We start from the raw sequence: 25,402 nt of genomic DNA on the forward strand, positions 1-25,402 counted from the left end.
GTTAGGTCTATACCATTTCTGTTCTTTATTGTGCACATCTTTGCATGAAATGTTCCCTTGGTATCTCTAATTTTCTTGAGGAGATCTCTAGTCTTTTCCATTCTATTGTTTTCTTCTATTTGCACTGATCACTGAGGAAGGCTTTCTTATCTCTCCTTGCCTTTCTTTGTAACTCTGCATTCAAATGGGTATATCTTTCCTTTTCTCCTTTGCCTTCAGCTTCTCTTCTTTTCTCAGCTATTTGTAAGGCTTCCTCAGACAATCATTTTGCCTTTTTGCATTTATTTTTCTCTTAGATCTGATAGACAGAGTGCCTGGATCCATGTAATAGACACTTCTTATTGTTGAATTATATTTCTAAGATATGGATTTCAGTGCTAATTAATATATAACCGATCCTTGGGAGAAAACCCATCCAGTTGTTGAGCTCTGGGCACAATGTTAGGAATGGGTAATTGCATGGGTGTGAAGAAGACATAACTAATTTGGGGACTTCGAAGCCCCACCAGTATGCAAATAATTCAAGAATAATACAGAACAGTTTTCATTCCCACAATTGGCACTGTCTCTGATCGCTACAGTATGTATTTTCCGACATTCATCTCTCCTGATTCTCTGTTTTATTGATCAGGATTTTAATGCGTCAAATGAGGACTACAGAATAAATGTCTGTCAGTCAAATCCAAAAAGATACCTGAGTGCAGTTTTTCACTGACATGCAGATAGTTTCTAGGAACAAGTGACATAAGCATTTTTGAAAAGGAAATGTAAATATTGCATTAGCGCTGGATCTCCCAGTTCCTCAGCTGCAAGAAGTAACAGCAACTGGTAAAGGTTAAACAGGCATGTTTAGGACCCTGAGTGAAATTAAGTCTTCAACCAACTGAATGGCATTGCAGAAAGCAAAGGTGTATCTCTGTGAATAAACTGAATGTACAGTTCAAGACATACAGTCAACACATTCATGTTTGCAGGGCTATTTGGGGTATTATAAGTGCTGGTACAAAATAATAAAAATGCAGATAGAACTATCAAATTCATCAGCTGCTACAATAAATTCAGATGCTCTCCAGAGCTGGCAAGGTGATGTCAAGAAAGTTAAACTTGAAGAATGAGTCTTGGATTTCTAAATGAGATCAGGGAAAAAAGAAAGCAGAGTTAATAGATGAAATCAAGACTGAAACAACCAACATTATGGCCTACATTTTGAAGAGAGGTTAATAATCAGTTCTTTCTGCTTGTTTTAAAATTGTTCCACCAAGAAACTGACATTGTTGTATGCTTTTTATTTTTTGTTTTATTTAGCCTTCTTCAACAGTCATTGTTAGTTCAACAATATAACATATGGGGTACATTATTGCAAAATAAGGACATAGCTGTATCAGTTATGCCATTAGTACATTTGTTAATACTCTTCCTTTTATAAGGCAAAGCACAGTTTGTTAACACTGTTTCAGATTATCTATATTTATAAGATTACTAATAGTGAGTGGTATATACTTAAGGTAGGAAATCTGCTCTCTGATATAACTGTCTTTAAACTATAATAGTCTTCTTAAAACATTACCATTCTGTAATTTAAAAAAAAGCAATATTTTAGGATAATGTTAGGCAATAGTAATAACTACCCTGTCTGAGTAAGTGTGCACATACACATAAACACTAGCATACTTTAAGAAGTTAAGAAACATGTTAATATTCTGTGAAAATATATAAATAAAATATGACCTGGAATGAAATTACTGTTATGTACAAAAAAAGGAAAACTAGAATCTTCCTCTTCCCAACTTGTTGATTCTAACAGCTTATAAACTTACATTACATCATTTGGAGTGCAAGGATTATTTCAAATTTGGAAAACAATAAAGAATAGTATGATTCAACTCCCTAAGAAAAGCAGTATGTATTAAGTTTGAAGATTAATGTTCATTCCAATGATAAAGAGACATTCTTTTGAATTTCCTTAGAGAGGTACTTGTAGTGTCTTTTATGAAGGAAAAATGCACCTTTAACATAGTAAAATGTTTTTTACATTATTTGAAAATATTAGAAAATAAAAATATTGTGAAGATATACTATTCCAATATATATGTTTCTTTAGTATTGTTATATAAGGAGTGAAATACTTGAACTAGTATTGTAAATATTTTACTTCTGAGCACATGCTTTTTTCTCTCTGTCTTCATTCTCTTTGGCATTCTTTGTTTCCTATTTCCCTATTTTCCAACTTCTCTTTAGTTTTTTCTAATAGTTCTGGCTTTTCTACATATCTTACTTCATTAGCTGAATGTGTTTCAATTTCATTTCACCCTCATTTTCAATAAACAGTGGTTTCTACTATGTGAATATCTAACTGAACTTTCTCTTCTAACTTTTTTCAGAAAGAAAAGTGTTTTCTTTCTGAAATATAGTTATCTCTTTAGCTTAAATACATATGTATATTATATAATCACACACTTGAAGAATATAGATTCACAGAGTTCTACGGAAATTCAATATATTATTGATGCACTGTTCAGCAAGCTCATGAAATGACAAAAAAAATGAATCATATTTCATAATTAGTGTCTTACGTAGCCTCTGGTGATTCTGACTTAGCCGCATTGATCAGTGTTTTATGACTACTCCATTTCTTCTTCTGGGCAGTCTTGAGGATTACAGAAATGGAAGTGAAGGGTACATTCGAAGCATAGACCCTGACAGGCTGCCTTCATAATAAATCTTGGTCATGGTGTGTGTGCCTATTGTGGAGCAAGTGATGACTGCCTAGACAGTAACATGGTGTGAGAGGGGAGTGCTAGAGATGTGCAGGAGTTTGCTTCTAGGCTGTGGTCACCCACCTAGCTGAAAGCACAAGCTGGTTCACAGAGGGCTGTGCATTTAAGCAGTCTGGTCCACCTGGAGCACAGCTGGCTGCACTGGCTCCTCCTCTGATCGCTCTGCCTCGTGGGAGGCTAGCACATAGTCTCCTGCATAGCGCACCTGCTGTGCCTGTTCCAGGACCACTGACTCCTCTTCTTCATCTTCCACAATAGTCAAGTCGATGTTGCTGTCCATTGCTGAGTCACTCCCTCTTGAGGCCGCCGTCCCAGCATCTCCCTCTGTGCTCTTCCCTTCCACCAGGGCACTGGTGAGGGACGCTTCGGAAAGACCCTCTGCAAACGAGCTCTCCTCGTAGTCATTGGCCATCTCACTGCTGGGCATGTCTTCTGATTTGGTCTCATTCTCTGCTGGGCTTTCTCCCTCTCGGATTTTCTTTCGCCCAAAAGTGAGAGGAGAGACCTTGAAGGGGGAGCTTTTCCCTGAGGATATTTTCTGGTGATTGGAAGTGAGAGATTTCTTAATCTTCTCTCTCCTCTCTACAGATACGATCTTTGTCCCCAGCTTGTTCATCTTCTTCTCAATGTTCTGGCGAGAAAATGCCTTTTTGAGGCTATCCACTTTCCGGAGACTGGATCTTTTTATTCTCTCTGCCCTGCTCTCTTCCATCTTCTCTTCTGCGCTGTCTTCCAGGGCCTCCTCGTCATGGGGCAATTCATCATCGGACGAGAGGTCCACTGTGTGCAGAGTTTCCTCCAGGGACTTGTTTTCATCAGCGTGCTCCCCCTCCTTCCCTTCCCCTGGGCTGGGAACTGGCTCTTTCACAAACACACTGGCAGGGATCTCATTTTCTTCCTGAAAAGACGGGCAGTGTAGATTTCATGTTAATAACACATGTCACAAATAGTCCTGAACTGCTGTAATTTCTGTGTTATGTGTTTTTGGCACGACAGAAACCCAATGTCTGCGGCTTTAGCTTTCTGGAATATGAAGGTTCATTCTAAACTGATCAAGTCATTTGGCCTCAGGCTGGGTAAGGCCAAGGGTTGCCTGTTGGGAATATTATGAGGGCATCTGGCAAGGGCTCTATCAGTGACAGGCAGGGAGGGAAGTGGGCTGTGGTGCAGATAGACCAGGAAGCTGCCTAGATAAAGGAGCTAAAGTAAGTTACTGTGAACTCAGACGGGCCTCTCTCCTACCCTCAGGCTCTATTCCTGCCAAAACCCACTGCAAAACAGCCTGGAGGTCAAATTAGAAGATAAAAGTGAGGACTTCCCAGTTCTTGCCACTGCCCCTATCTTTTCCTCAAATGTTAGACACCGACATTTGTGTTAGACACTGACATTTGTTTTAGACACCAGGTTCTATCCCCAATTAGAAGTCAAAAGGTATAGTCAACCTTCGTATCTGTTTTAAAATGCACACTAATTTTTCTAATGGGGCTTCCCAGATGGCACTAGAGGTAAGGAATCAGCTTGCTGATGCAGGAGACATAAGAAATGTGGGTTCGATCCCTGGGTGGGGAAGATCCCCTGGAGGAGGGCAAGGCAACCCACTCCAGTATTCTTGCCTGGAGAATCCCAAGGACAGAGGAGCCTGGCGGGCTACAGTCCATAGTGTTGCAAGGTCAGACACAACTGAAGCAACTAAGCAGGCATAATTTTTCTAATGACATAAATTTGGAGTCAAGGAAGGAAGGTACAGCCTTACTGGGGACCCAACTCATGAAGCTCTGTGGTTTAGAACATCTTTTGTCAGCATTATAAGGAGAGGTGATATACTATGGCCATTTCTGGAGTCATCGGGGGGACACATGCTGCCAGGTATAGCTTATCAAGCCTGTCTGTTAAGTAGGACTTCCTTGGGCAAGAATACTTCAGCCCCTACCTAGAGTGAACAGAGAAACTCAGGAATCTGTTCCCCTCCCCTTATTCCCAGCACACCTCTTTTTCCAGCTTCTAGGTGTACAAGGATCTGCCTCTCATTAGGTCGCAGGGAGCAGAGCCTGAAAACTTGCCTCCAAAGTGCAAGGGAGATGGTTTTCCAGCATTGCAAAGCAAAGAGATTTCAGACAGCCTTGGGTCATACAGCAGAGGAAGCCCTTTGATTTTTATAGTTTTCTTTAAATATAGGACAATGAGAGCCAGCCAGCAAGGTGCCTTCACATTTTCACTGGGAGAAATGGCACTGTGGGCAGAACTTGCGGCAGGAGGCCTGAGTCTCAATCCTTTCTCTACTGTACAGTGGCTGGGAGGCCTTCAGCAAATAACTTAATCTCCTTGGGTCTCAGTTTCTTTCAAATGTGAGCAAGAGGATTTGATGTAGATTAGCAGCTTTCAGGCTGCATTCCCAAGTGTGTGAGGGGTTCTGCAAGAATGCCGAGGTGGGCCAGGCTCCAGAGCCCACTGCCAGCCGGGTTTGCAAGCCGAGTCTCAGTGTTACCTGATTATATTGTGGACTGTCCAGTACACTTTCAGTTTGAAAAATAACTGGTTTAGTGAATTTATAAGTCTATGTGGGAGCTAAACTTCTTACAAAGTAAAAGTGAAGTCGCTCAGTTGTGTCCGACTCTTTGCAACCCTGTGGACTGTAGCCCACCAGGCTCCTCTGTCCATGGGATTCTCCAGGCAAGAATACTGGAGTGGGTTGCCATTTCCTTCTCCAGGGAATCTTCCTGACTCAGGGATCGAACGCAGGTCTCCTGCATTGCAGGCAGACAATTTGCCCTCTGAGCCAGTTTGTTAATGGTAAGAGCTTTCCTTCCCATTTGGCAATTTTGATTGACTGAAAAGTCAATAAAACTGGGGTTATGATCACAGATATGTTCTATGGGTGTATACCTTTAACTTTTCCCTACAAAGACTAAGCGAACTATGTTTTAATCTAGAGAAAATAAAAAATCCCTCTCCTTATTAACCACCAAGTAGTATAATTTCATTACTCTCTGAAAAGATACAGTCCCGTGTCTCCACTTTACACACACATACTCATAACAGAGTCCTTTCCACGCGTTGGTTAGAAACAAAGTTTTGGATAGAGCAGAAAGTGGGGCATCTGGTTGAAGAGACTCCTCAGTAGAATGAAGAAATCACAAACTCTGTTCCCCAGAGCTTTCCCCACACTCTCCCATTTTGAATATCACAGAATGTGTCAGAAACACAGTATAATAAAGTAAAAAACTGAAAGGTGCTCGGGATTCCCATGAGTCATTTATAACATGGACCTTTACAGAGAGCAACTCTGCCATGTTACAAGTCTCAATTTGTCTCTTTCTCGTTGATGTGTATTCCCCGAGAGGGTGGGAATTTTTGTCTCTTGTTCACTGTTATGCCTCAGTGACTGGAGTAGTGCCTGACAGCTAGCAGCTATCTGTTGAATGAGTGTGTGTTGGGTGAGGAGGCTTCCTAAGAGTGCACGAGGATGGCTGGGGTGGAGCTTGCCCCTCTGTCGGACACTATGAAACAATGGACTTAGCTCTGTGTCTGGAAGGACGTTTGTTGACTGCTGCTGCCACTGGGAAAAGAGAAGAACCAGGCCTAAGGGGCTCGATGGTTTTCATTTTTAAGGAAGGATTTTACTCTCAGTGGATGAGTAGCAGAATACAGAAATAACTAGGACTCTGATACTTAGTCCAGAAACAAAATTACTTCTGGGATTTGACAAGAGGGTTGGGAAGGTTTGACAGGAGTTACTTCCAGGAAAGGAAGAAACCAAGAGCTCAGTGAAATGTTATTAAAAGTCCTTAGTGAAGAAGGCAGAAAGTCAGGTGGAAAACTGTAAAAATAAGCCTTGGTTACTAGATAAGAAGTACATTTTGTGTAGTATAATCTCAGGATAATCAAAAGATTTCTCTAATAACTTCCCTTTCTTCAACCTCCATAAAAGATGGACAAATTAATTGTACTTCTAAAAGACTTAAACATAATATTTAATTTTTAATACCGTATGATATTCCCTGGTGGCTCACACGGTAAAGTGTCTGCCTACAATGCCTACCAGAGACCCAGGTTCAGTCCCTGCATTGGGAAGATCTCCTGGAGAAGGAAATGGCACCCCACTCCAGTACTCTTGCCTGGAAAATCCCATGAATGGTGGAACCTGGTAGGCTACAGTCCATGGGGTCACAAAGAGTTGGACACAATTATGAAAGTCCTTAGTGAAGAAGGCAGAAAGTCAGGTGGAAAACTGTAAAAATAAGCCTTGGTTACTAGATAAGAAGTACATTTTGTGTAGTATAATCTCAGGATAATCAAAATATTTCTCTGATAACTTCCCTTTCTTCAACCTCTGTAAAAGATGGACAAATTAATTGTACTTCTAAAAGACTTAAACTAATAATATTTCATTTTTAATACAGTATAAATTTTATGGTCAAAAAAGCACAGTTAACTGTTGAGACTTTTGTCTCACTTATTTTGCGTCCTTTGAGGACAGTTTGGGAAAAGTCCATTATCAGGCGAATCAGAAGTCATCTGTTGGTAGATCACACTGCATGCATGAGGGCAGTTGAGGGAAGGTGGGAAACCCAATTGAATTCTTTCATACAATGCTGGGGAAAATTATACAAAAACTCTTTGATGCCAACTATGAAAGAAAACCTAGCAGATACAGACATAATCCAGAATGAGTTGGATGTGTCCTTATGCAACTAAAAACAAGTGAGATATGTCTTCTTGGCCAACTGCTATGCTTCTGCTGTCATCTTAATTACTCAAGTGGTATTTTGTGTTACATCTACTGGACAGTGTTTATTTTATGACTTCTAGTTCTGTTCTGAAGGTCACTCCTTTCCTTTCACACAGGAATTTGTGAACATCTAAGTATATTAGGTCTTATACTTCCATAATGTTTGTTTAGAAGCTGAAGAATGCTAACACTCTTCAAAATCTCTATTCTTTAATAAAATACATAGATGCATTTGACTATCAAGTAACTGTTAGAGTGGTGGAAATTCAACTTGAACTACAGACAGTGGCTCCTCTGTAACTGCATTGTTCCCCAGGTGTCCAGTCTTACCTGCTCACCTGTCCTTGTTTAGTCCCTAACATACATACCTCATGGGAACACGTGATATTTCACCTGCCTATGGGTGAGGTGATACTTCTGCCTTCAGACTCCTGCTGTAATGTTTTTAATCTATGTTCTCTTATATATTCTAAGATTGATGGCTCTTTCAAGGGAGAGGATCAAATATCATCCTCAATTCTGTCAATGTTTAACTATGCTGCTGCTGCTGCTAAGTCACTTTAGTCGTGTCCGACTCTGTACGACCCCATAGACGGCAGCCCACCAGGCTCTGCTGTCCCTGGGATTCTCCAGGCAAGAACACTGGAGTGGGTTGCCATTTCCTTCTCCATTAACTATGCTAGTTACCTATATATTCACTTAGGGTTTGTGACTTCTGAACATGGCATTAAGAATCCCTTATGGGTTGTGTGGCTTCCATGGGTAGTTCTTCCTAGTAGAGGCCCCGAGTAGCAGTTGACTGTTTGCCTTGCAGATTTTTTTTGCAAAAAGGTATGTAGCCCCACTGATCAGCTGCTCCTGGTTCTGACCTTTTACAGGACCTTTGCTAAAGTGAAAAGTGTTAGTCGCACAGTTGTGTTCAACTCTTTGTGACGCCATGGACTGTAGCCCACCAGGTTCCTCCGTCTATGGAATTCTCCAGACAGGCATGCTGGAATGGGCCATCATTCAGTACACTTCTAACATATATGAATATTTATATTATTTGAATATGTTTTCATGCTTATACCGCGAAAGAGAAAAGGAGTGAAAAGAACTCTTGAGAAGTGGTATTTTTCCTTGCAGTTTCTCTTGTTTGCTGTTCATATTAATTCTTGTTAACTAATAGTCTCCATCTTGTATGTAGATATCAACACAGAGAACCTGGAAAACATGCTGGGCATTTCTTGCACTGATGATCATGGAAGCAAAGTCTCTTTGCACATAAAAAATAGACACACACAACATTAAAGGAGAAGATTCTATGACTAGCGTTAGAAAAGGAAGCCTACAGTAAGTCATTTAAAAGCTTGAACAGGCAGTTTGCTCTCCTGTCACTAACATCTTTTTCATTGTTAGGAAACAACAAAGGTGGTTATATTCCCACAGGGATGTGGTGGCATCCTGGAGGGATATGAGGACCATCAATTTGTGTCCATGGAATGTTTTATCCAATAATCTCTAAATACTAGTTATTAAAATGGAACTATGCCCACCTGACATTCTGATTTATAGGTCTCTTTTACACATTGATGGTTTTCTCCGATTTGTGTTTCTGGAGGTATAGATTGCCAAGTGGATAAAGCCATTGATTAGAAGTGCACCCCTAAGGCAGCTGTCAGTGGAATCAGCAAGTCATAAGAATAAAATGCATTAGTTATAATCCCTGAGCAGTCTTTCACATTCTTGAGGATTTAAAAGTTTCATTATTTTTCAGTGTTATCAAGGGTTCAATTCTTTTTTAAGATCACACTGGTTAGGTGTTTTTTGTTGTACACAAAAACCCACAAAACAAAAAACAAACCACACTGAATTATTTAAAAGCTCTTGTAGAAAACCCAGTAAACATGAACTTTGCCATAGTGAGATTATAGTGTTTGTTTTCACTCATTTCATAATTCAATTATAATTTATATTATTAATCAAATGAAACCTTGCTAGTGACTTTGTTTCTGAGGGCCTCTGCTCCTTTGATATAAAATGAGGTCAAACTAAATGATTATTGAGGTGCTGGTGGCTCAGATGGTCAAGCGTCTGCCCACAATGTGGGAGACCTGGGTTCGATCCCTGGGTTGGGAAAATCCCCTGGAGAAGGAAATGGCAACCCACTGCAGTACTCTTGCCTAGAAAATTCCATGTATAGAGAAGTCTGGTGGGCTACAGTCCATAGGGTTTCAAAGTGTTGGACATGACTGAGTGACTTCACTTTCTAGCTCTAAAATACTTGATTCTGTGATATTAACTTAAATCTCATAAAAAACTTGTTCACAGATTGCAAAAGTGATCTCACAGGTACAAATGCCAAACTTTTTTTTTCTTTTTCATTCAAGAATCAAAACTGTAGGACTTGAGTTGCATTGGAGAACATTTATTATTTGTTCAAACAGATACAGATTACAAAACAACAGAGAGGGCAACATTTACTTGGAAGCCTTGCACCTGAGAATCTAGACTTTTAATATATGAGAGAAGTAATGATTTTTTTGAAGAAATACTAACAATAATCAGTTATTTGTTTAAAATGCCTGAGACAATGCTGGCATTCAGTTAGTATAAATTATAACATAAAAACTAGTGTTTTGTTTATCTCTTCAACTAAAGGTCACTGGATAATTAGCATATCAAGACCAAAATCCTCTTATTGGAATATTAATCAATGTGATATAAACATCATGAGTTGTCATATAAATGTGGCTTTGATTACCTATATGCTCATTTCTTCTGAGTCTGTACTAAATTAACGGCTTTCAGAACAGTGGCTTTGGATGAAGTATAGTCTATAAAAAAGTCAATTAAAATAGTCTGAAGATGTTATAATTTTAGCACCTTTCTATAATTCTGTTCTTATCAAAGGAACCCAAATGATGAATATTTGAACACATTTATAGGCTTGGTTCTCCATGAATATACTCATAGTAAATATCTAATTTTTACTCTTTTCACCCAATTTCACAATTTTATGTGGATGAAAGTGTAAACTGTTCATGAGTACTCTCATTTTGTTCCCTGGATTTGAAATCATTCCCAGACTGCTTTTTCAAATAATCATTACTAGAACCTTAAGAGGCCTTAAGTGAGTATCACACCCTCAGGGCCAGTTACCGTGAAATTCTAGTCTCTTCAATCAACAGAGAAAATTTCCTCTTACCTGTAAATTCACTGATTTTCTGTACAGATTTTATTTTTAGTAAAAGATACCTAGGCACTTACAAGCAAAGTATTAGCCTTATTAGTCTTTAGCATTTACTTTATGATCAGCAACCCCAGTGAGTCTTATTTCATTTATATCGGCTTCTGTCACAGTATTTTGAATTCAAACATAGATCTTAACCTATTATTTTTAAAAAATATAAAAAGGGAAGCTGCTAAATTTAACAGGGATTTTACAGTTTATTTTATTGCTCAAAAGGAGATGAATTTTCTCCAGTTTTAGATTCTACTGGTTATAATTTGAAGTACTTGCTAATGCATGAGAGGCTTAACAGCTACAACAACGTTGTAAGTTCAGCACAGACTTAAATGACTTTTTAAATCGGAAAAATTTCAGAATTAAAAAAAAATGCTAATATATAAGTATCTAGTAGATCAACAAACCAACCAACCAGAAGTCACCAACAGATGTTAGACAACATAACAGGACTTCACAAACTGGAAACATAATCTTCTAAACACTACAAGACTGAATGTGTTCTGGTCAGATGACAGATTTTCTTCCCTCACTCTTACTTTTATATTAATTTTTTTTTGTCTGAAACCAGAAAAGCAATGGATTTAATAAGGGAAAGTCTAGCATAGGGGTCAAGTAGACCAAAAGTGACAAACAACTTCAAGACCTGAAGTGGAGCCTGGTACAGTCTCTGCCCTCCTCACTCTTCAGGTCTAGAAAGTATCTACCCTATGCCCCAGCACAGTGAAGACTATGCGGCTACTAGAAGGGTGTATTTAGAGTAGGCCCTCTGGGCAGAGGCCTGTGCTCTTCAAGGATTTTGCTTTCTTTTGCTCTGGTGGTAACTGATTTCACCAAGGCAGTTGTTATACAATGTATGGCAAGGAGTGGGAGTGAGTAAATGAATGTGTGTGTGTGTGTGTGTGTGTAGCTTTTAATAAATAGCACATAAAAAGCAAAAGCATAGCTGTTTGCAGATCCTAGGTAGGGTGGGATCAGTTTCTTACTAAAAAGCCATATTTCTAACCAGCACAAGTATAGCCACCTCTCCATGAAAATGTATTTCAGATCCACCCCCGAAGAGCTTCTATTTTTGAGCTCTTACACCATGACAGTCACTAACCATTTTGAATATGTTAATCCACTTATTTTTCACCCTATGAGAAAGAGATGTGGGAAGAAAAATTAATATTTAAGAGCACATATTTTGGAATCAATTAAACATGAGGTTAAATTCCAGCTTCATCACTGCTTACTAAATAACTTCAGACAAGATGTAAGCATCTCTGAATCTCAGCATCCTCATCTGTAAATTGGGGCAACTGAGATAAATGACAGAAACATGCTTAGCAGATTCTGCAGGGCTTATTAAGTGCTCAAGATATTTTGCTCTTATTAATATATTCAAATATTAATAAGATGTACAGATGAGGGAAAAGCTAGAAAATGTGCGTGCTGCTGCTGCTGCTGCTAAGTCGCTTTAGTCGTGTCTAACTCTGTGCGACCCCATAGACAGCAGCCCACCAGGCTCCCCCATCCCTGGGATTCTCTAGGCAAAAATACTGGAGTGGGTTGCCATTTCCTTCTCCGATGCATGAAAGTGAAAAGTGAAAGTGAAGTCACTCAGTCGTGTCCAACTCTTGGCGACCCCATGGACTGCAGCCTACCAAGCTCCTCCGTCCATGGATTTTCCAGGCAAGAGTACTGGAGTGGGGTGCCATTGCCTTCTCCAGAAAATGTGCATAAGAGCACATAATTGACCAGCAGTGAAACTAGGATTTGAAACAGTGTCTGTGTATCTTTTTTCAACCCCTATACTGGACCACTCTATAACACAACTTATATTCATTGGCATAATGAATATAGTAATATAAGAACTGAAATATATATAATAATTTACTACTCTAAACCCCCTACTTTATTTTTTTTCTAGTAACTGCAGTCAATTTTATTTTTAAATTATTTTTTAATTTATTTTTTTAAAATAAGTTTATTTATTTTAATTGGAGGTTAATTACTTTACAATACTGGTTTTGCCACACATCAACATGAATCTGCCACAGGTAAACACTGTGGAGTTCCCCATCCTGAACCCTCCTCCCTCCCTGTACCATCCCTCTGGGTTGTCTCAGTGCACCAGCCCCAAGCATCCAGTATCATGCATCAAACCTGGACTGGCAATTCATTTCATAGATGATATTATACATGTTTCAATGCCATTCTCCCAAATCATCCCACCCTCACCCTCTCCCACAGAGTCCAAAAGACTGTTCTATACTTCTGTGTCTCTTTTGCTGTCTTGCATACAGGGTTATCATTACCATCTTTCTAAATTCCATATATATGCGTTAGTATACTGTACTGGTGTTTTTCTTTCTGGCTTGCTTCATTCTGTATAATAGGTTCCAGTTTCATCCACCTCATTAGAACTGATTCAAATGTACTCTTTTTAATGGCTGTGTAATACTCCTTGTGTATATGTACCACGGCTTTCTTATCCATTCATCTGCTGATGGACATTGAGGTTGCTTCCGTGTCATGGCTACTATAAACAGTGGTGTGATGAACATTGGGGTACATGTGTCTCTTTCAATTCTGGTTTCCTTGGTGTGTATGCCCAGCAGTGGGATTGCTGGGTCATAAGGCAGTTCTATTTCCAGTTTTTTAAGGAATCTCCACACTGTTCTCCATAGTGGCTGTACTAGTTTGCATTCCCACCAACAGTGTAAGAGGGTTACCTTTTCTCCACACCCTCTCCAGCATTTATTGCTTGTAGACTTTTGGATTGCAGCCATTCTGACTGGCGTGAAATGGTACCTCATTGTGGTCTTGATTTGCATTTTTCTGATAATGAGTGATGTTGAGCATCTTTTCCTGTGTTTGTTAGCCATCTGTATATTTTCTTTGGAGAGATGTCTATTTAGTTCTTTGGCCCATTTTTTGATTGGGTCGTTTATTTTTCTTGAATTGATCTGCATAAGTTGCTTGTATATTTTTGAGATTAGTTGTTTGTCAGTTGCTTCATTTGCTATTATTTCCTCCCATTCTGAAGGCTGTCTTTTCGCCTTGCTTATAGTTTCCTTTGTTGTGCAGAAGCTTTTAATTTTAATTAGATCCCATTTGTTTATTTTTGCTTTTATGAGCTGTGGTACATATACATAATGGAGTATTACTCAGCCATTAAAAAGAATACATTTGAATCAGTTCTAATGAGGTGGATGAAACTGGATCGGATTATACAGAGTGAAATAAGCCAGAAAGAAAAACACCAATACAGTATATTAACACATATACATGGAATTTAAAAAGATGGTAACGATAACCCTGTATGTGAGACAGCAAAAGAGACACAGATGTATAGAACTGACTTTTGGACTCTGTGGGAGAGGGAGAGGGTGGGATGATTTGGGAGAATGGCATTGAAACGTGTGTAATATCATGTAAGAAATGAATTGCCAGTCTAGGTTCGATGCAGGATACAGGATGCTTGGGGCTGGTGCACTGCGATGACCCAGAGAGATGGTATGGGGAGGGAGGTGGGAGGGGGGTTCAGGATTGGGAACTCATGTACACCCGTGGCAGATTCATGTTGATGTATGGCAAAACCAATACAGCATTGTAAAGAAAAACAAAGTAAAATTTAAAAAAAAATGTCCTTGGGGGCTGTCTGCTAAGAGGCTCTGAATGGAGCTGAACACACTGCTTTGGATTCTTGTAGCCTCTACAATGGTCTTGAGCCTGTTTCACCTCATCCTCACTCTATGGAGAAATCCTATAATTTCTGGTGGCAATTTTACACCTATCAATCCACTGTGACAAAAAGACCATGGCAGGGCTTCATCAGCAGGACATGTTTTGAAGTTTCCAATAGTTGTGTTTTTTTTTCAAATGTTATATTTACAGTTCCCTTGAAATTTTTAGTTACTTATCTTCCCCCATCCCTCCCTCCAGCACCCACAGAACATCCGTGGCAAAACAAAACAAAAACTGATCCCAGCATATTGTGATTTCCTCTACTAGATAAATAATTTCTTGTTTTTCCTCCTTCACTGAGGGATAGGACAAGAGATAATCTCTCTGATTCATACTGGAAGGAGGGAAATTTCCTTTGATGATTCAGATTTAAACAGGTCTGTACATGTTTGGTTTTGTTTGGAGATCAGTATTTAATTTAGAAATGCCTTGAGAGTTGAGATTTATAATATCTTTCAGGCTAATAATATAGGGATCTTGTATGACTTGGGAAAGGCAGTTACCATATCTCTCTTCAGTTCATCTGGTGCATGAAAAGCTATTTCATTTGCATTAAAAGCTAAAAAATTTCCGGACCGCAAAAGCCTGCAAGGTATAGGAGGACATCAGCTGCCTGAAGCTTTATAACCTCAAGTGCAGTTGGGGGAGGACAAAAAAGCAGCGAGATGAGTCTTTCTTTCCTTTTATGGAGGAAGGGGGCTTAGGTTCTGACTTGGCAGAGCAGATTCATTTAGAAAAAGAAGGCTCCCTCGGTTTAAATTCCAGTTTCTAAATCTCTTTGGAGAGATGAAGGCTCTTCTTGTGTGCCTTTCACAATCAAACAGTTGGTTATAGCCTCGCCCCTCCATGGCTTTGAAATCCTCTCCTATTCACATGGTCACAACTAGACAGCCCTGGGGCAGGGATGGCAGTTGCTTCCTGGGCTCTGCACTGGCTGGGTTCCACCGGGCGGAAGGGCTTCCAGCATTAGGCAGGGCTGCCCTTGGATTGACAAATGCCCACTACTTGGGGGAACAACAGCCCCACGCAACCTCCCTGTCCCCAAATAGCCTTTTGCTACATTAATTGCATTATTGAGGCATTAAAAAAATTAAGTGGCCTTTTTATTCCAAGGCAACCATTTGAAGAAGAAAATATTCTTTGTAACTATTTTACTTTACAGTTATGGTCTCTCTGAGTAATGACAAGCATATCTAGCATGTGTGTAGAGTTATGCTCTATACATTTTGCTAGAAAAGAGTGCAACAAGATTATTTTGTCCAAAAGTCTTAATAGGAAGAGGCTAGTTCATTTCTAATGGAATCAGTCATCAATACTTAGTTCCCCAAACACTGGTGACCTTTGGACAAAGGGATGCTTTAAAAAGTTATAAATTTGACTTGTTGCTTAAAAAAAAACAACTTATACGACTCCCTCATTTCCACACAGAGTTAATAAACAGCCGCTGAATTAATTTGCCCTGTCCAACTAACAGCTGCAGTCAGAGCCCCACGTTCACAATGCAGAGAGACACATGAATTTGACTAGGATGCCTGCACCTGCTCACCTTCCCAGCCTGTACGGAGTGCATCCATTTGCTCTTGACAAATGACTCCACCCTGCTAACTCATGAGGCACCGGCCTTGGGTTTAGGCTGCAGTTATCCGGGAAATTCCCACCCCCGTGTGCAGATTTCACAGGCAGAGAGGACAATGCCTTGTGTGTGAGTGTGATCTCTGACAGGCAGGACAGATGTACAAATGGCTGGGAGAGCCAGGCGGACTGAGATCTTGGATGCTGAGGAGGCCCAGCTGGGTGGGAGGAGAGCAGGGGCACTGACCTGGAAGATGAGCACTTTGAAGTGGTTGCGCCGGAGGAGCTGGGCGTGGTTGTTTTCCAGACGCTTCACCTGTGCGCTCTGCCTCTCCATGCGCTCCTTGACGGCACGCGTGTGCGCGCTAACCTTGCGCGACTTCTCCAGCAGCTTGCTCACCGTGTTGCTGGTGGAGGCCTGGTACTTGGAGAGCTTGGTGAGGTCGTTCTGGATACCCTTCACCGAGCCCTCCAGGCTGATCTGCCGCTGCTCCATCTTATGCTGGTTCTCCTGCACGGAGTCTAGCATGTTCACCAGTTTGTCCAGGAGCGTGAGCACCGTGACAGCGTTCACCTGCGAGTTGTCCCGGATGGCTTCCTCCGGGCTCCCCAGATGCAGGCTGGGGCTCGGCGTGGAGGACGGCACCGGACTGGAGCTGGCCGGCTTCTCCGGCCGCATGTTGGGACCTGGGTGCTGGAACTTTTCAGCTTGTACAGCGTCCTCCCCCATGGCTCCTGCACAGGCTCCTGCACTTTCCTCTGGCCCCGGTGAGAAGGACTGGTGGTGAGAAGGACCAGCTCGCCCTCGGGTTTGAGCTCGGAGCACCGCTCTCTAGGACTGGCAGAGGTTCAGACAGTCAACAACTGGCTACACTGATGAGGGGAACCGCATTCCAGCTGCTCTTAAAAGACCTACTCCACCCAGTGGGAGGCGAAGGATACAGAACTGAGAACCACTCAGGGTTCAGAGTCATGTACACAGCTTCCTAATCGCGTTCTCCTTGGCACAGGGCACTTTCCTGCAGGTTTAGCTTTTCTTTCCTGTGCCTCTTCCTTTTTAAGAATAAGTTCAATGTCATATTTCACTCCTGACTTCATCTAGAGGCGGAGAAAAACATGCTAATTTGGCCCAGGGCCACAGCCTCCAATTGGCTAAAGCTAGTAAACTTTTCTCTGGCAGCTATGCTACGTATGCTGCAGAGTGCCTGTTTTTTTTTTTTTTTTTTTTTCCTAGATACAAGTTATTGTAATGGAAAGTATTGTTTGCCTTTGCCCTGGAACAGACTGATGGGCTTCAGAATGCCTGGTGTCCACGGAAAGAGGCCAAATTTAAAAGGTACTTGCAGTCAAGCCCGTAGTGTTGGTTTTTAATTTTCAAAGGGATAGAAGTAACTGATTAAGACAAGAACAGCCCAGTTCTTCCTCTTGCAATTGGAGATGCAAGATAAAATGAAAGAGACTGAAATTCAGGGATGTTAAAACATCCAATCCTGTTATGGACAGTTATCCTGTAATATAGATGGGAACTTTTTGAATAACTACTTTAAACAGTTTCTTATGAGAAGTAAAATTGAAACAGGAAAAGCCAAATAAAAAAGGTGTGGTCTATTTAAGAACCTATCATGCTGATTTATTGTAACTAATTTTGAATGAGGGTGGAGAGGTTTTCTCAAATGCCCACCTCTGCAAGGCATTTATTGATACATGCCCAGAAGTACGACTCTCAGGCAGGTTGAGTTGGAGTTTCTGAAGTACTTCTAATGTTTGACATTTCCAAATTCCTGCTCAGTGAAGTGGCACACCTGTTCTGAAAAGTCACCCTGCTCAGCTGAGCCCTTGGGACATGGGGCTTATTTCCTGAAACGACTTTACATGCTTGAATTGGTTTTAAATGTATCCAGCCTTTGAAAGAGCTTTAGCAGAAAGTTTGTAATAGGCCTTCTATGAACAGTTTTGAGAACAAATGCCAGCTGATTTGGGGGCAGGGATTGATAATGGATAAAGTGTCATTCTTCAGTGGCAGCATCTACATGTGAGCCAGTCAGTCAGTAGGTTATTCATTGTCACATTTATTGAACACGTGAGTTCACACTATCTGCTCAGTTCTTTGCTTGGTGAACTGTCTAGAGGATACTCAAGTGGTCTAAGACCCTGTCCTCAGTGCATATGCCTGCTAATTATGGAGATGAATCAAAGATTTACAGAGGCCCCCAATTTTCTTCGGATAATTGGTACCCCCCAAACCCACTTAAATCGAATCTTTTAAAAATAAGGAGGAAAAAAGTAAAAGCATTTGGTTGAGACATTATCTTTAAAAAATGTAAGAAAATTATTAAAATTGATTTACCTTACATTTAACAAAATTTAGTTGGTCGATGATGTGTTAAATATTAGAACAAAAGCTGAATCAAGTGTTGATTTTGAGAAGCATAATTTTCTAACAAAATTATATGGTATCATGACACAATATCCTTTTTATATTTGACTTCTGTGGGCAAATCATAAAGAGGGTCATTATTGCAAAAATATTTGAGGGCTTCATCAATTTTCCAAGAGCCTCTCTTGAATTTTGACATTCTAATCATTCCCTTTTGAGGCAGTTACTGTGCCATCATCTGTATGAATTTTTTTCTTCTACAAATGTTAACTATTCCAGCTGCTAATTCTCATTTCCCAGAAGAGTTGCCCACAATTCAAGGGCTTCTCTAATGTTACCTTCATCAACTTCATGATTTCTTAACATGTTTTGAAAGATCTGCAATTTCATGCTATAATCACTTTGCCCTGATTTTGCCTTGATTTGCACTGATTTTGCATTGCATTGTTGGAGCCTGTATAATCAGTTAGATGAATAGAGACATTAAAGACATGGAATGAGATGGGAAACGGAGAGAGGCTAGTTGTTAAACAGGAAAAAAGGTTTGCAGGTGGCTTATTTATTTTTTCAAAATTAATTTTGAATAACACAAGTAACAGTTGTCTATTGCTGTGGAAGAAACCAGCCTGAAATTCAGTGGCTGAAAACAGCCATCATGTGTTTTCTTTACTTATGATTCTGGGATTGGTGAGGCAGGGCTCAGATGGAATGGGTTATCTCTATTAGACATATTCACCTAGGCATCTGAGATGGTCTCAGTCTCATGTCTGGCTCCTTAACTGAGATGAATGGAATTCTGGGGTTTCTCTGTCTTCTATCCTAAAGCCTCCAGGGACTCTCCCTCTGCTCTCTCTAGTAGAGAAGCAGGTTCCCAAGCAGTGGAAGCAAAATCTGCAGGATCTCTTAAAGCTAGGCTCTGGAACTCTGTCCCCTTGTCACTTTCTTCACATTTTGTTGGTCAGAGCAGGTCAGTCAGTTTCAAGGGGACAGGAAATAGGCTTCATTTCTTTAGGGGAGGAGCAGCCAAGTCCCATGATACAGGTTGAGGAGCATGGCTAAGACTGTTGTAGCCATCTTTGGAGACAATCTGCCTCAGCATGAATATACTTTTTCTTTCAAAAACCTATTACAGATAAAACCAAAGGCCCTATTAGTCACCATTTTTGTTTCCTTTCCTTTTGCCTTTTGTCAGAAATAATCATTTTTATGCATTTGGAGTGAATGACTGGAAATTATAGGTGATCGATTCTGTAGTGGGCTGCTCAGGCATCTTGGTGGTAAAGAATCCGCCTGCCAAGCAGATATGGGTTTGATCCCTGGGTCATGAAGATCCCCTGGAGAAAGGAAATGGCAACCTACTCCGGTACTCTTGCCTGGGAAATCCATGGACAAGAAGCCTGGAGGGCTACAGTCCTTGGGGTCACAAAGAATCAGACACAGTTTGGTGAGTAAAACAACAACAACAGATTCATTAGTGACTGGTTTCATGTTATGATGTAATTTGCTGTGTTGCCCAACTGTATAATCACAGGATCCATGAGGGGCTGTTTAATAATATAATGGGAACCTGTTCTGTACAAGATAGCATATGACTAAGTAATAGTGTGTGACATAAATTCTAAGGGCATTGAGAGTTTATACAAGCAGAAAGCAAATGCAATAAAGGAAAGCACTGCTGGTGAGTTAGAGTTTGAGGATACCCTGAGTAGATACAGTCACTTTCTACCTGATCTTAAGCCCTATTTCTGTCTGAGAGAGATTAGTGAAATTGGGCAATCAACTCTTAAGAGAAATTTTTAAAATGTTGAATCTACTTACTGCATACTGTCATGTTCCTTAAAAATTAGGTAATGGAGTTAGACGTGATAACAATAGCAGATAGGAGGCTCTTAGAAGTTTTTGAACATGTGAAAGTATGTGTTTAAGAAGATTTAGTACAGCAATAAAATGTAGCAATGGGTTGCTTGGTTTGTAATGGTTGTTGAATGGGAAATAAGTGCTGGGTGTTGGAGCTACAAATATGAGTAACATATATTTGTAGCCCTTTAAAAGCTCCCACTTTACTGGGAGGACTAAGCAGGTAGACAAATGCTGGTATAGATATATAGGTGTGGTGTTGGAATGGGGTAACATGAGGGTTTTATTCATGGCAGGCGATAGTTAAAGGTCTGAATTCTCTAACTGACTTCCAGCTGTGTACTGTTATCTCAAATATCTAAGTCATTTAATCACAGAAGTCACTCCAAGGAAATGCTTTATTATTGGCTAAGGCATCCATCTCCATGTGGTTTCCTCTTCATTTCTGTTGATGTTTAGTTGCTCAGTCATGTCCAGCTCTTTGTGACCTCATGGACTGTGGCCCGTCAGGCTCCTCTGTCCATAGGATTATCCCAGGCAAGAATACTGGTGTGGATTGCCATTTCCTTCTCAAGAGGATCTGCCTGACACAGGGATTGAACATGTATCTCTTGCAAGTCCCCTTGCAGGAGGATTCTTTGCTGCTGAGACACCAGGGAAGCCCCTATTGCAGATCATTAGTAATCCCCAAGTCTTGGTTAACCCTTAGTATAATTTTTAAACCAGAGGCAGAGGCAGATCAGTGTCCTCCTTGGTGGGTCTTTTCCATTTAAACCCGCATGGGAACCCTGATATTCTTGATCTTCCTATTGTGTCAGTGATAGGAAGCCTAGAATAATGTGCCCACAGAAAAGAAAGTTCTTCTAATTGGCTAAAGAATCAGAGAAGGCTAAGCTGGCCATTCCATGTATCTTTTCTTTGAGCCCTTAGTATTCAAAAGCCTTTCAAATGATGGCTTGCCTCTTGACTAGGTCATACGAGTATATAAACCCTATGAAAGAAAGAGGAACAGCGTAACACATTGAATTTTTTTTTTTTTAAGAAGTAGGAGAGAAAGAGAGAGAGAGAAATAGAAATAGAGGAGGCAAAAGGAAAGTATCTTCTGGGAGAAGGAGAAATCTTTTTACATTTTTACTCTTAATGAAATATCTTTCTACCACCTACCATATAAATGTGATATCTCCTTTATGTCCCTAACTTCTGGCTGTTGAGAGGCAATTCTCCATGATTCTTCATATTATTTCTGAATGTCTATTGAGCAGAAACACTGACAATCTTTTGTTCTGGTCTGCCTTTTCAAAAATTTTTGTATAGTGAGCAACTTTGAAAAGTAGAGATAGTAGCAGAGAATAGAGAAGGAGCAGATGGTAGGGCTATTCGATATCCAGTATGATAATGTTTTCCTCTGGGGAAAGGTTAGGCAGGTTGTTTGCCACTTCTTATGAAAGCTTGAAGTTTCCTAAACTTGGGGCTCCTCATAGGTGATGCAAATCTGTAGTGTGCAGCACCTACCTATACCCACTTCTGTGTCCCTCCCATGTGACCTGGCGGGAGGCAAAGGGAACTAATATGAACATGAAGTTTATGTTCCTGCTGTATCATGAGTAGTAGTCTTCGTCTCTAAGCCTGGAGTCTCTGAACTTCTGCCATGAAAACTGGCAGGTTTAACATGTTTGTTTGCAAGTATGGTTAAAAAGTCTGATCATTCATAGTTCTTGACACTGGTCAGTTTTTCATCTAACCATAACATCTTGTATGAATGAAGTTAAGAGAATGAGGTTGAGAATACGGAAGCTTCTTTAATGACACTGGAACCAGAAAGCTGGCTAACTCAGGAGCCTCGAATGGCATTTGCATTTGACTGTGTTGCCTGGAGAGATGTGTCTAAAGATGATTTCTAGTGGTAATCTTGTCTTGGCACAATAGGGATTTCTGATGCCAGGGCATACTTACAGCCTTTGAATCAAGAGAGAAAGGTCCCTACACACTAGGAAAGTGTGGGAATCTTTGTGGTTATAGGTTTTATTTTGGAAGCTGGGGAAGATTCCTATCAAGAGAAACAGGTTTTGGTGAGTGGCATGGATATTTGCTGCCTAGAAACCCAGTGGCTCAATGGTAAAAAAAATCTGTCCGTAGTGCAAGAGACATAGGTTCAATCCCTGGGTCGAGATGATCCCCTGGAGAAGGAAATGACAATCCACCCCAGTACTCTTGCCTGGAAAACCCCATGGACAGAGGATCCAGGCGGGCTACAGTCCATGGGGTCGCAAAAGAGTAGGACACAACTGAGCGACTAAACAACAGTGAATATTTGCTACCCATGTTGATCTGTCATGCTTCTCGGCATGCAGTGATTCATACATCCTTTGAATAAATACTTATTGATCACCAATCATTTGCAAGGAATTATACCCATTTCTGAATGTATATTATTGCATAAAATACATTTGTCCTTGTTCTTATAGAGTTTAACTTCCTTAAATTAAAGAAGGAAGATAGAGGGGCTCTACTTTATCTGTATTTTGAGGTTATATTCCAAGAAAGTGCAATATGGTAAAATAAAATTACTTGCTATGATTCCCAGGTAGTGTTAGAACCTGCCTGCCAACGCAGGAAACATGAGAGACTCAGGTTTAATCTCTGGGTCGGGAAGAATCCCTGGAGGAGGGAATGACAATCCACTCCAGTATTCTTGCCTGGAGAATACCATGGACAGAAGAGCCCAGTGGGCTACAGTCCATAGGGTTGCACAGAGACAGACACCACTGAAGCAATCTACTTAGTGGATTCCCCCTTAGCAGATTAGAAGTGCAGTCTAATTCCTACTTCCTTATACAGTATCTGGAATAGCTTTAGTGGCTTGCTTGACCAAATAGAGTCAGTCAAAGTAATGCTCTGGTACTTCTGAAATCAGGAAATGTGAAGGTAATCTTATCCTGGGTTTCTTGGGATACTAGCTTCATATAAAAAAATCTGACTATATTGAACCTTCCATGCTATGAAGGAGCCTAAGGTAGCTCTCTCTCCATATGGAGAGGATATGAGGAGAAAAAAATATATGAGGTAGTTCTCTCAAGTATCTTTAACTACTTCCTTTCCTCTCCCCTGCCCAGGTGATGCCGCAGTTGGTGTGGAGCAGAGATGAGCTGTGTGCTGTCTACATCTGTGACCCACAAAGCTGTATGCCTATTAATTTTTGTTTTATGTCACTAAGCTTTACAGTGGTTATACAATAATAGATAACTGTGTGCATGTAGTTTGCAATGAAAATGCAATTCATTAAGAATTATTATTAACAGTGTAAGTTTGTTCACAGAACTCCTGTATCTGATATTTTTATATGTCCTACTATCCCCAGAAGTTAACTCCGGAAATAATACTATTGCTGTTGTTCAGTCACTCAGTTGTGTCTGACCCTTTGTGACCCCATGGACTACAGCATGTCCTTGACCATCTCCCAGAGTTTGCTCAAATTCATGTCCATCAAGTCAGTGATGCCATCCAATCATCTCATTCTCTGTCATCCCCTTCTCCTTCTGTCTTCAATCTTTCCCAGCATCAGGGTCTTTTCCAATGGGTCAGCTCTTCGCATCAGGTGGCCAAAGTATTGGAGCTTCAGCTTCAGCATCCATCCTTCCGATAAATAGTCAAGACTGATTTCCCTTGAGATTGACTGGTTTGATCTCCTCGCTGTCCATGGGACTCTCAAGAGTCTTCTCCAGCACGTTCTCCAGTTCAAAGGCATCAGTTCTTTGGTGCTTAGCCTTTTTTATTGTCCAGTTCTCATATCTGTACATGCCTAACCATAGCTTTGACTATATGGACCTTTTAGGCAAAGTAAAATATACTATACAACAAAATAAGGATTTTTTAATAATTATTTTTACCTTGTGGTGGTGGTGGTTATAGTCGCTAAGTTGTATCCAACTCTTTTGCGACTTCATGGACTGCAGCCTGCCAGGCTCCTCTGTCCATGGGATTCTCCAGGCAAGAATACTGGAATGGGTTGCCATTTCCTTCTCCAAGGGATCTTCCTGATCCAGGGATCAAACCTGAGTCTCCTATATTATAGGCGGATTCTTTACCACTGAACCACCAGGAAAGCCTCTTAAGAAAACCTAATCTCTGAGCTTCATACCAAAGGTGATGAGATAAAAGCATATTACTAAAATAAACGGATATAGCAGAAAGGAAGGAGCTGAAGGATTATCTGATCACATCCACTTCACTCTACACTGATCCTGCAGTGGCTGCAGATGAAAGTGAGGGTACAGTTTGAAGAAGTCTTGAAGGTCCTGCCTTTTCTTTATTCTCTGGGTGAGGCAACAGAGAGAAACTGAGTGTTCACTTTCCCTAGAAAGATTAATGATGGAAAAGCATTCGATCACATAATCCTAATCTCTGCCAACCAATTCTTTATATAACCCCTTAATGATGTCAGTGTGAAATACAGCAACATATAAGGAAACCCTAAGTAAATGAGTGATGCAGCAAAGATAATGTATAGCATTGGCGTAAGAGGTAGATTCTGCTTCACCTCCCATGTGCTATCTTTTAAGGAATGCCATCATTTTTGGAAGTTCTAAAGGGGCTTACATTCTCAGGGCCTCCTCTGCCTCTTGGACTCCCATTTCCATGCTGCTTTATTCCTGCCTAGTTGTGAACCCCATCCCCTGCTTTAAGTGGGTCAGAGTCCACTCACACAAAGCACCCACGAGTGTAGAGAGTATTAATGAAACTTTAGGGTCTTACGAAGATTTCTGACGTCTTACTTGTTCCTCTCTTCTCAGTTTGTTTTTTTCTCCATGCTTCCACTTCTATTTCCTGAGGGGAAATTTCACTCAAATACTGGCTTTCACATTTTGTCTTCTACCTCAAGGAGATATTTTATTATCATGAAAGACAATTTTCTACTTTCCTAAGAAGAATTCTGGTGCCAGTTTAGATAACTAAATTCTTCCCCATCTTGTTTTATTGTCAAGATCACAGGAAGGGAGACAACATTGTTCATTCATCATCCATCCCTTCATGCAGCAAACATTACTGAGCAACAAGCAGGTGCCTGGAACAGCAGTGAACACAAGACAGAGTCCCTGTTCCACTCTTATGCTCTAAAGGGTGGGGGTGGAGAC

At 40.5% G+C, this 25,402-nt stretch overlaps 1 protein-coding gene across 1 annotated transcript; it reads right to left on the reverse strand.

Annotated features, from left to right (window-relative positions):
* Nucleotides 1–1,271: 1,271 nt before the first annotated feature.
* On the reverse strand, nt 1,272–17,142 carry CAVIN2 (caveolae associated protein 2). The gene is made up of 2 exons (XM_069577897.1): nt 16,284–17,142; nt 1,272–3,675 (listed from the first exon to the last, which is right to left on the reverse strand). Exons 1-2 carry the CDS (start codon nt 16,764–16,766, stop codon nt 2,881–2,883), a joined length of 1,278 nt encoding a protein of 425 aa, XP_069433998.1. The 5' UTR covers nt 16,767–17,142; the 3' UTR covers nt 1,272–2,880.
* Nucleotides 17,143–25,402: the final 8,260 nt, after the last annotated feature.

Source organism: Ovis canadensis, chromosome 2 (genome assembly GCF_042477335.2).
Source record: "Ovis canadensis isolate MfBH-ARS-UI-01 breed Bighorn chromosome 2, ARS-UI_OviCan_v2, whole genome shotgun sequence".
In the NCBI taxonomy this organism is placed as follows: domain Eukaryota; kingdom Metazoa; phylum Chordata; class Mammalia; order Artiodactyla; family Bovidae; genus Ovis; species Ovis canadensis.